General features: G+C 42.4%; 2 protein-coding genes across 5 annotated transcripts in view; one reads left to right on the top strand and one right to left on the bottom strand.

Annotated features, from left to right (window-relative positions):
- Window positions 1-5236, bottom strand: part of LOC143215527 (uncharacterized) — a 49467-nt gene extending 44231 nt beyond the window's left edge. Inside the window, exon 1 of the mRNA XM_076437697.1 lies at window positions 4910-5236. Within this exon, the coding sequence (XP_076293812.1) occupies window positions 4910-4964 (55 nt within the window). The 5' untranslated portion in view covers window positions 4965-5236. The remainder of the gene's footprint in view (window positions 1-4909) is intronic.
- The window catches only part of LOC143215535 (aladin), a 54362-nt gene extending 45916 nt beyond the window's left edge, over window positions 1-8446 (top strand). For 2 of the 4 annotated variants that reach the window (XM_076437729.1, XM_076437727.1), the window contains 5 exons: window positions 6582-6948; window positions 7014-7131; window positions 7203-7672; window positions 7732-8053; window positions 8127-8446. In XM_076437729.1, the coding sequence (XP_076293844.1) occupies window positions 6590-6948; window positions 7014-7131; window positions 7203-7672; window positions 7732-8053; window positions 8127-8438 (1581 nt within the window). In that variant the 5' untranslated portion in view covers window positions 6582-6589 and the 3' untranslated portion in view covers window positions 8439-8446. Of the gene's footprint in view, window positions 1-5246; window positions 6360-6566; window positions 6949-7013; window positions 7132-7202; window positions 7673-7731; window positions 8054-8126 lie in introns of those variants that run through there. The other 2 variants (XM_076437728.1, XM_076437730.1) reach the window with 2 other exon arrangements.
- The last annotated feature ends 3580 nt before the right edge of the window (window positions 8447-12026 follow it).

Below are 12026 nucleotides of genomic sequence, written 5' to 3'. Positions count from 1 at the left end.
AAGAGAGGCTGTTACACACGTGCAACATTCGCAGAATGTTATTAAAGGAAAGCACATCGAAAATCGATTTCTAATTACGTACCGCGGTATAATCCATCCTATTCCAATACCGAATTAACTTATTTCACGAACTATTTATCAAACAATACAATTTTCAATCACAGGAAATATGAAAATGTGCTGAAAATATTCTTTAATATTCCGGGATAGTTAATGTTGCAATTAGAAAAATGGATAGGTGTAATTGAAACCAGTAAAACCATAGAATTTCAAAATACTGTTATGCGATTTCGCGTCCATCAAACATATTAAGAAAGAAGATACATTTCTAGTTATAATAATTACTCCCGTCGACGGAAAATTCCTATCTTCTCTTGCTTTCGACAAATAGTGCGGCCATAACTCGTTACAAGACAACTGTTACAAAATATCCGTCTCGCGGGACACCATTTCAAACCTAATGAGCACAAAGCATCGGAGAAGTTGCGAGATCATAAAACGTATCACGAGTTCCAGCGACTCATGCAGACTTCTGAAAGCTTTTAAAACCTTTTTGCTCCGTTCGAGATCCTCTTTCGTGAAACGTCAGCTTTTTCGGGCGTGCAATTAGTCACGATATTAAATTTATGATCAAATATCTACAACGTTACAAACGGACTATGGTTCTGAACGACCAGCGAGAATCAAGGGAAACGGAAAGTGCAGTTCGGACGTTATGAACCGCAGGTCAGATATGATAACGATCACAATGGCTGCCATGTTGGTACGCGTATGGGAGAGAAAGAAAAACGGCTATTAAACTCGTTACACACCGACGAGTTTTCAAGATCATTTGAAACGACGACGTGCCTACAACATTCATTGCAGCTCGACACGCGATACATAGAACCGCTGCTCTCCGCCGTTTGTGTTTGTATTTTCGTTAACACCCGTGACCCGTCCCTGTTTACGAAGAGTTTCGCGTCGTCACAGTATTTCGATCAATGCTAATTAGCCAGAGGAAACTCGCAACTTTGTTTCGTTCAACATCGATGTCGTCATGCGAGGTAATTGTCTGGACTCTAGACAATGAAAATATTAACGTTTCTCCGTGTTGTTGTATAATTACCAGGCTCCCTGTTTTTCACCCAAAGTACTATACAAACTCGTAGTAAAACCTTATCATTCCAGATCCCCACCACATTCAAGTTAAAACCCATATACAGTCCGGAACAATATTAAATGGGCACTCTTAAAACTCGCATGACTTCTTGAAGGATGTTCTGGAGGTACATAAAAACGCAACAAAATTTTTGAAAATTTGACAAGATATAATTCTTACTAAATTAATGCAATTACCAAAGTTTGGGTTCGATTCACTGCACCGTTTAAGAATTATAGCAACTTAAAGTTTGCACATTTTAACACGTCTTCTTATGGAGAATTCATAAAATTCCACTTCAAACCCTATTTAAATCTTGAAAAAACGCAACTAGAAACTCCAGTTTTTTTTTATATACAGTAAAAATGATGTAATTAATTATGTTCAAAATTTATTAGGATTCACTAGACAGTTAGAGAGCAAAAAATTATAAACTGTTACAAAAGTATGCAAAGTATACTCGTGAATGGCTTTCATTGCCAATATATTGATGGATTTCGAATTTTTTGTACTTTTGTCTCCCAGTGCACCTCCAGAACATCCTTAAAATTGGTCCAGTGGACTTGAATCTCTGCAAGATGTTAGACCGACTAATTTTTCACACAAAGTACTATACAAACCATAATAAAACCTTATCATTCCAGACCCCCACCACATTCAAGTTAAAACCCATATACAGTCGGGGATAATGTTAAATGGACATTCTTAAACTCGCATGACTTTTTTAAAATTGGTCCAGTGCACTTGAATCTTTCGAAGATGTTAGACTGACTAGTTTGCTAGAGAATGAGCAAACAAAAATTTTTAGATTGCAATTGGTGGGAATCGTACTAAATTTAAAAAGGAACCACTTGCTCGTCGTGAAGATTTTAACAAATTTTAACCCCTCGCCGTATCATTTTCTTTACAGTTACAGTGACTGAGACGTCTTTTTCCCCAAAAATGTCATAGAAGGGAAAGGAAATTTATATGTTTTGTATGACATTGAATCGAATTTTATTTCATTTAAAAAGAAAGGCGTAACATTCATATTTGTTAGAAAATCGTCATGACGGGTCTGACTCGTTAAAATACGGCAACGGGTTAACAAATACGAATGTCACGCGTTTCTTTTTAGATGAAATCAAATTAGATTCGTTTTTAATTCATATTTAAACATACAAATAAGTGTAGTCGCAAAAAAAAATATAATTTTTCTTTTCCCTTCTACATTTTTCGGAATAAAAACGTTTTAATCATTGTAAAGAAACTGGTGCGGCAAGGGGTTAGCATCGAGTCCGATTAATATTGAAAATCTGTTGAATAAAAAAGTTCATAGGATTTGTTAGCCACCTGTACGTTGTCCAAGGAGACGAGACAGTCAGGTGCGTCGAGCGGCTATGTTTACGTTTACTGCCTCGTTTGGTTGGATAAGGTATAGGTGAAAAGCCCTACGGCATTATCGGGTTCGGATAACGTAAACACGCTCGATAAACGCAGAGATCTACGCGAGTGAGAAAATCTCCGATTCAAAATAGGAGATAAAAAGCGCAAACGATGCGAAAGCTCCCCGCGATAACATTAGAAAACAAAGAAGAGTTCCTGGCAATTCAACGCCGACTGTGAAAACCGACTCCACGTGCGAACAAACAAATTCTACTTCAGAGAACGAATTAAAAACTGAACGGAATTAACCGATCGCTTGATGTTGCAATCTCGAAGCCGGAGATCAATAAAGTCACATCCGCATCACACAGACGCGTGTATGAACGTGTTTCGAATCGTGATAGCTGGTTGGACATATTTTTTTTTTATTTCGACATGTTTATCTAGAAACATTTGTAAGCAGCGCAAGAATTGTGCAGGTTTTTTGTTCGCAGTATTATAGTTGAAAATAGAAGCGCATAAACAAAGTAGAGCCCGCACCTCGTGTCTGGATAAAAATGTTGGCACGCGCTCGAAAATCTGTATTTAAACATTCTGCTTCGCGAGGACGCCGCTTGCCGTTTATCAGAAAGTTATTCAATCAATCATCTATAGAAAAATACCGATCCTCCAACCTAGGAAAAATACTTATTCGAAGGGTGGAATGACCAAAAGTTATTTCTATTGGCTTCTATTTATGTAATTCTCTGTCCTAATTATAATCGTGCGGACAGCGCGAGTGGAGATGTAAGAGGAAGAAAGCGGTGCAAACAATTCTTATAAATTTTTAAAACGAACATTTTTGTGCGACATTGACGAGCACTGTATATTTCATTCCTTTTCATTTCTCGGACTGGAAGGAACTGCTTCGACCGGGACGAACTTCAGTCATCCTAGAACGCGACCTTTGCCAGTTGAACCCTCCAAAGATAGCAGCAACCTACCGCGAGTCAGGGTTGCGCCGTGCAGAGCATGATTGAACGCTAAACCATTACCGGTCAGACGACCGTTTCCAGATTTTGTATTTTCCAATTAATGAATGTTTAAAGAGACTTCTAATTCTAATAAAAATCGCGAAAATAGCCATCTTTAGTGCTCGCTAGGAACCCTGGAAGTACCTGGTACATGTTCCCTTGTAAAAATGACAAGATTGATTTCATTCAGACTTTGCGCGGTTCCTATTGTAATGCGTAAAATAAAAAAAAAACTGGAACCGGTCGTTTCGACCGGTGGTGGATAGATTCGGTGTTGAGCGATCTAACTCCGCTGAGTGAATCAAACGTCATAGCTTTCGAAAAATTCAATTAAACGGTGCGGATTCTTGTGCATTTCAATAATTTTATGTATCTTAACATTGTTGTTTCCAGTCGCATAACAGTCGCATCTATCGTTCGGCATGGTGCTTTGCTCTCGAATTTACACTAGACGTGTCACAGTGTTGTGCATACAGATGCAAGCAGCGTATGTTGGAAGGGGTCATCAATGATGGAGATACACCTTCAACTAGCGATAAAGGGGTGGCGGGAGAGGGGGTGAAGGGGAGGGAACCGGAGGGGAGAGAGAGCGGGATAGAGAAAAGAGAGATAACGTTCTCTGTGTTTCTCCCAAGAGAAAGAGAGAGACCAAGAGAATATGACTTTATGTGAGAATCAGCTTGACGGGTACGTAAGGTCGCGTGTAGAGTACTTGCTCTGGGTAGATAGGCACGTTGCAACTCAGAAGTAAAGACATGGAGGGTGCACGGATCGATGGTTGTCTGGGAAACAGCTCGGTCCCAGACAGAGCGGCCAATTTTATTCGTAATATCCGCACTGTCGTCAGTTGAGAAACTGTCAGACCTTGTTCGATGTGCTCTGTGTTCATCTGTACAACAATCAGTCCGGTTGTCCTTGTTTATCGTGAACGGGGACACGTTTTTTTACCTGAGTGTGTCTCTCTCTTTCTCTCTCTCTCTCGTTTACGGAGAACGACACACAGTGTAACATCTATACCCTAGGACTCTAGACTCAGTCGTTAGACGCACACGCGCGGACAATACGCGAGGTTACGAATCTACACGTTTGATATGTGAAAATGAAAATGGCAATGCCTGAGAGGAACAGCTGCGCTACTCGAGACAATCTCAGTACGGTGTCACTTACGATCGTGAATCGGCGAACAATTTCTAGAACGTAGCCAACAAGGGACACGCGCATGGGACACCATGAGCTACCCGAGACAGTCTCAGTACGGTGTCATTTACAATCGTGAATCGGCGAACAATTTCTAGAACGTGGCCAGCAAGGGACACGCGCACGGGACACCATGATCCGGTTAGAACAGGACATCGTGCGACCATACGGTTTGACAAGACAGTTTACTCACCACCGATACTGAGAGTTCTCCATCGGGTTTTCCGCTTGGAACCCTTCTTGCCCATCTCTCGCGAAGATCGAGCTGGTCCGCCTCCCCCTGTGTCTCGCTCGCCTTCCCAGCGATCTCGGCCGACTTTCTAGGACGAAAGCTCCGCCGAAATCATGTTGACCGCGACAGATATCCCGTCACTACCTCGGCGGTAGCATCTTATCGACTGTTCGCCGACAAATGAGTCCCGCCCGCGTCGCCCCCAAGAGAGAGAAATACTTTTCGGGAACAAAACTACCGACGAAACCAGGCCTGACCGTAGCAGAAGACAACTCTAATACGTAACCCGCGCCGCACGAATAGCGACCGCACACTGCTGTCCCCACCTCACCCCTCCCTTACGCTCCCCACCCTGCTACTCGCGCAGGGCCGTGCCGTAGATTTTCTCAGTATGATGCAAGTCTTCGAAATACTGTTTTTTATTTAAAATAACCTTCGATTGGTTTCGTAGAATATGTAACTCTTCTTGAAGATCATTTGCATTTATATCTGATTCCATTTTCGACCGAAAGCATATTGACTGGAGGCTGGTGTACATAATAGTTTTCTAGTGTTTTGTCATCTATATCCTTGTGTTTACAAAATGTCATATGAAAACTGAAATTTTTCCAACGAGCTTCCAGAAGCGTGAATCGTTCATTGAGAGAATTAAGGGGCATGTCCAGAATATAATTGAGAAGAGTTTATTTTAAATGTGGATTCTCCTCTTGCGTCAAATTGCGTGAAGATTTTTAATTATTAAATAGTTCAAATTGTATTTTGCCGCCCCCTTACGATGCGGCCTCTCTGTATCATAGCATGGCACGGCCCTGCACCTCATGTTCCCCCACCATCTTTCACTGTCATCTTCGATGTGCCTCGCCGAGGTCCTCGACCTTCTTCTCACATTTCTCCGGATTCAAAATACATCACCCGTTCACAATGTACATCCGTCGATTCATCATTCTCCGACAAACATCACGAAACCATCAACGCCGAATGTCATGCGAATTTACGTGCGCCAAATCGATTCGAACTTTTTCCTAGCGATTCGAATCCTTCGAATGGAGGTTGATCGGCGCATGCGCGCCACGCTCGCGATCGCCGCGCCGCCATTGGCTGTTACCATGGCAACCGAGATAAACCGAACCTCGCGCCATTTTATCCGGCTAACAGATTCTATAGCTGACACGCGACACTGCGCGACACTGTTTTCTTTTCTTTCTGTTTTGACGTGCAGGATTTTCGAAACGATTTTTCAACGTAGAGATATTCGATTTTGGGTTCCTATTTTGTTTGCGACGATCACTTTATTGTTTCGCTAGTTAATGATTGATTTTCGAGAGGAATTGTTGCGGTCTATTGTGTGTTGATAGGTTATAAATAGACGGATTTGATGCATTTATAACAAAAATAGGTGCAATTTAAAACGGTAAAATTGTTGGAAGTATTTACAAGTGCTGTTTGATTATTTTCAACATGTTAAACATATTGACCCCTTGCCGTACCATTCTCTTTATAGTTACAGTGATTAAAAAGGGAAAAGAATTCATTTTCATTTATATTTGTTAGACTATGTTTGACTCGTTAAAATACGGCAAGGAATTAAGAAAGAAAATATATTTCCATTTCACTCTAGTTTGTTGTAATTCAGGTGGAATCATGCTAAAGATACTGTCGCTGCACGATTTCGACTCTCCTTCCTTCGATGATCCTGCAGTTGTGGGGTTAATCGGGAGAACCGTGCACTACTGCAGGTACGAAAACCTGCAGGATGAGCTGCAACCATTCTCCAGGTTTGTGAGAGAGTATCCAGAAGCCTCCATTGCCCCGGACAGTCTAACAACAAGGGAGACAGCCCGTACCATCTGCGCTGACGACTTGTTCCTGCCTGTTCACGATAGTATCTTCAAGAAGATCGCTAGCATTTGGAGGGAGAAGGGAATGGCGGAAGCTATTTGCCTTGCCGCCTCTGCAAATCCTGAAGAGGTCACCAAAGTTGTGCACTGGATTGCCACGAGGTTTTTTGCATTATATTCATGTTTGTACAATCTCGTACCTTTCTATATCGCTTTTCTCGTTTCAGGCTTAAAAAGGCATTGGATTTGATGGACAAAGGCTTGTATCAAATAGAAACATTGCCCACCAGTGGATCAGGGTCGGTCGCAGATGTTGTTCACACGAGAGACTGGGATGCAGCTCTGGTAAGAATCTACTGCAAGTGAATTGCTGAATTCTGTAGAATTTACGACCTACTTTCTATGATATATTCCAGATCAGATATCTTTCTTGGCATCCACACTGCTCCCGTCTAGCAGTAGTCACCAGAGACGATCGTATACGTATTTTCTCTCAAGGAGTACCAGTGGTACCGGTCCTAAGGCACAGCGCTCAAAAATCAGTCTGCTGCATAAGTTGGAGACCATTGGCCGGTAGGGAACTGGCAGTAGCGTGTCAAACAGGTGTCCTGGTCTGGACTATAGAATTAAGCGCAGCCAGTAATTCCCTTAGTCATGCGGTGCTACTAAAGCAAAGAAATCATGTACCAGTTACAAGCGTTACATGGCATCCACAGGGTGATTTTCTGGTGTCGTGCTCGCCTGCAGACACGAACATGATTATCTGGGATACTTCGAAGAAACAAGGTATTCCCTTGAAACGTGTGGGAGGTGGTGGATTGTGCTTCACCCGTTGGTCGTCCTCTGGGTCTCAATTGTTTACTGCTTCGTGTAGAAATATATTCAGGTATGTTGTTATACTTCCATATTAGAAAAATGTCATATACCGATCGATAATTATTAAAGGGTTTGGAATACGGGAATGGCAACAATGTGGCACACGGATAAGTGGACAGTGCCAAACGGTCGTGTGGCGGCTGCTTGTTTCGGACCGAACTTAACTCTACTGTTTGCAACGACCGAGGACTCCGCGACAATCTTCGCCCTGCCGTTGCAGGACAACATCTTCGACGTGAAGAAAGCGTCTCTCGACAATACGGTAGCCGTGCCGCTGATAGATCTGACGAAAGTGAATTTCTCGTCGGACGATGATTACATTACCGTTGGTGGAAGGGTTGTTGCGATGGAGTGGGACCCTACCGGAAAGTACCTGGCCATACTCTTCCAGGTACGATCCTCACCGGTGTGTTCATTGAAAATTAAACCGATCAGTTTTACTAATGCATCTAATGCTAATTTAGGACAGCCCCTTGATCGCACTGATCCAAACCAAGGTGGGCAACATGTCGCGAGTGGTTGACATCAAACCCTGCTGCCTCGTGAAAGGCTTCCCCGGCGAAGTTCCCAGTTGCATGAATTTCTACCAGAAGCACAACAACCAGTCGCCCGTCGTTTGCCTAACAATCGCGTGGAGCAGCGGCCGCATACAACACTTTCCCATAGTCGAGAAAGAATGCGTACCAAACATGAACGTAACCGGCTCGTTGTTGTCGCACTCGTTCTCGATGCGACACGACTCGTACAATTTCAATTTGAGCACCACGTACGCCTAACTCTAACGAACTCATAACGAGCTTTTATACTTCATATTTGTACATACGAATTCTAAGCGCATAGACGATCGCGATACAAAATGCTGCGATCCGATAAGAGTTATGTAACGTTTCATAACCGTCTCGTCAACGTGCGAGAAAGGGGGGAAGAAGGAAAAAAAAGAAGAAGAATCATTGGCCCCGTGTTAGGCTTTCTAATGCTCTAGACTCCTAACGTATGGGATATACAACGAAGAACGGCTCGGGTTCGGTACCTAATTATACGAAGTCACATGCAGAGCGCACGTCTTTCTATTTTTACGTCGCTTGACCGAATGCTGAACGCCGAGACGTACCGTGCGTGATGCGTCCCGCACTATTTCCAATACGTTCTGTCTACTATACCCGCACCGTTGCAACTCCAAACACAAATTAACCGCTCCATCGTTCTAGAAACTCCTCGTCCTAAATATATATTTCTCGGGCCTAGTCTATCATTTACGACCGACACTTTATTTATGATTATTGACAAAACGCAAGGTACATTCTATAATTGCGACTAACACTTTGGATTTATTGCGGTGGAGCGTTAGAGGTCGTGCGTTAATGACGTCGTCAGTCCTTTTGTCTTTTTAGGCGGGGAAAGCGTAACAACTTGAAAATTAGCTTCTCTGGAATTATTTTTGGACGAGCGTACGCAAGTAAATCGATTCATTGTTTATTATTAGACTGCGGATGTTTTTGTAGAACAGCCTTTTTCTCTATCGAATTTTATATTCCAGTCTTTCTTGAACATTTTCATAAGCCATAGATGCATAAAGATCCACAGTCTATTTGACATAAGCCACTAGTTTCTATATATTCTTTTTGTGTCCCCTCTTTTTGATAAATGCCTTCGTTTTCTTTCCGATTAAGTGTTTGGTAAACACTGTCGAGGGTGGACAGTAGTGTACACTGTACACGAAACGGATGGTTGAATTTGGCTGAAAATTTGTTACTGTGATAAGTAGAGTGCTGATTTAATACATTTATGATAAAAATGACTGTGCACTATTTAAAGCAGTGGTTATATTACATAAAAAGATTTTGGGACGTCAGTGTATTCGTTTCGGTTTAATAAGGTAGTTAAATGACAAAACAAATTTTTCAGTTGGCACCTGTGTCTTGCAAGCAACGCGAACATTTTTTATTTTGCATGAAGATCCGCAGTCTATTGATAAAAAATGAGTGGATTTACTTGTGATTCTTGAAGATACATTGTTCGTATTAGTGTTTTACCCCCTGGTTGATCAAACGTTCGTTAAGATAGGTATCTGGCGTGGCCCTCGCCTGCCGATTCTCTGTTATTGCATCCGTATGGGGTGTACGATCGAAATCCTTTTTCCAGTATATTTATTTTAATGTCAGTCGTACACATGCGGTGGCTATGGTACGAACGGAGTTGACAGGTGCCTGGGCAAAAAAGCGTGGCCGCGAGCGGGCATAGTATGTATAATGTAAGCATAGAGGGCTGGCAGGCCACATGTGCCACTCTATTACTTATCTACCCGTAATATGACGTATAACCCGGCCATAAGATGCAACTGTGCGGGCATCAGTGTGCGTGTGTGCGTACGTGCGTGCAGGAGTCAAGATGCACACGCGTGTGTACATAGGGGGTGAGTAGGAGGATGCGTGCTCGCATGAAAGGAGCTTGACTGCAACAGCTTGCGAGATAACGCTCGCGCGAGAATCATTCTGAAATCATAACAATGCATTTTCAATTAGCTGGTTGATGAATGGAAGGATAATTAATTCACGGGTCGTTTGTCTTCCCGATATACGCGTAATCAGCTTAACAATCAGAATCCTGCTTGTTAAGAAATTGTTGTTAGTTTGAGATTGTCACTTGGAAGAAGATTATTAATGGACAGCGGGTTTGATGCATTTACGACTAAAATTAGTAGGTTTAATTTAAAATATTGAAAACATTAGACGAATTTAAAATTGCTGTTATATTATTTTCGAAAATTTTTATTTCGCATAATTCCGCTGTCCAATTACTCAGTTTCGTATACTTTGGAAAGTGTGTTCTTGTACAAATGAGAAGGAAATACTGTTAATGATCTTAATATACGTTGCTTCTTGCACTTTGCAAATTTGAAGATGCCGTAAAAATGCATAGAGATCCGCAGTCCTAACACCAACTATAGTGACTCCCACTAATATTTGGATACTCTTAAGAAGACGATAACTTTTTTAATAGTGGACTATAGGATTCGAACTTTCTTGAGAAGTTACAGCAATTAGTTCACTACATTCAAATATTTCGATTGGTCGGAAATGTAGAGAAAGTACTAAAATATTAAAGGTATATAGTCACTGTATGTGTTCGAGGACAGCCAGCAAATGGGTCGCGGGGATTTCCGCGATGACCGGTGTCCTTTTTGGAGATCGCAGGAATTTTCCGAGGCCCAGGAGCTGCTCCATTTTTTGAAAAAGAGGAGGGGAGGGGCAAGAGAGGGTGCATCGGTCGATCTTTCGTCGGTCGAACCCCGAGAATCGGGTGTAGGACAAAAAACGTAAAACCAGCTGCCGCACACGCGTCACTTATTAACAACAGCTTCTTCGCGCGCACACATGAGGGGCAAAGTCGTTCACTCCTTCCTCCTATTACAGCCTACTATTATTTCACCGACCTCCCCGCTTGTCCCTTCGACCTTTTACACTTTCACGCGAATACAACTTCGCTATAATACTGCCAAGGGGAAAGGGGGAGCCTCTGCTTGTTTTGAACGATTCGCTTCGTGCGGTCCTTGACTCGCGAGCGGATTTCGGGGTTTCAACGCTGACACGCAGTCAAGTGGTGCATTAGACGGGTACACATAAGTTAGAATGTTAATGTCTTCCAGACAAAACATGCCTCTTCGCTCGTTCGACTTTTTCCCGACGGATTTTTGCTCCTACGCGCGAGCGGCTACTCTTTGGGGACGCTTCTGCGTGCACGGTCCATTAATCATTGCGAGTTACGTGCGCGGGGAGAAATTAATGTTTCACCTACTGGTTACGAGTTTTTAGTTATTTTTTAAATAATATATATACGTTTAAAAAGATACATATATTGAACCATTCTGCACAGATGAACCTTTACAATCTAAATAATCGTAATAGTTCGAAGGGGTGCGATCTAAGATGTGTGGAAGGTCGGCCACCCCCGGTATCGCAATCCCAATAATCAATAATTGCTCAATAATCTTCGATGAGTATCGAGAGGATCACAAAAAAGAGAGAAATTAATGTTTTATCTACTGGTCATGAGTTGGTCCTTGTGCATTTTTTAAATAACATATACCTGAAGAAATAAATTTGTCGAATCACTCGACACAGACATGAATCTTTACAATCTGAATAATCGCAAATTAAAAATATCAGAACCTATGTGTGCGTACCTAACAGCTCGAAGGGGTGCGATCTAAGATTTCTGGAGGGCCGGCCACCCCCGGTGACGCAATCCCAATAATCAACAGATGAAACGATCAAAGAAGTTCCAGGAATCTATGCCGGAGGGAAAAAACCGGGGGACGAATATCGAGAGGAGGAGTAGGAAAAAGGGAGACGACAGACGTGCGC

This window comes from Lasioglossum baleicum, chromosome 14 (assembly GCF_051020765.1).
Source record: "Lasioglossum baleicum chromosome 14, iyLasBale1, whole genome shotgun sequence".
NCBI lineage: Eukaryota > Metazoa > Arthropoda > Insecta > Hymenoptera > Halictidae > Lasioglossum > Lasioglossum baleicum.
Note: the sequence above shows the minus strand (reverse complement) of the source record. Positions and strands in the feature narration are given on the sequence as shown.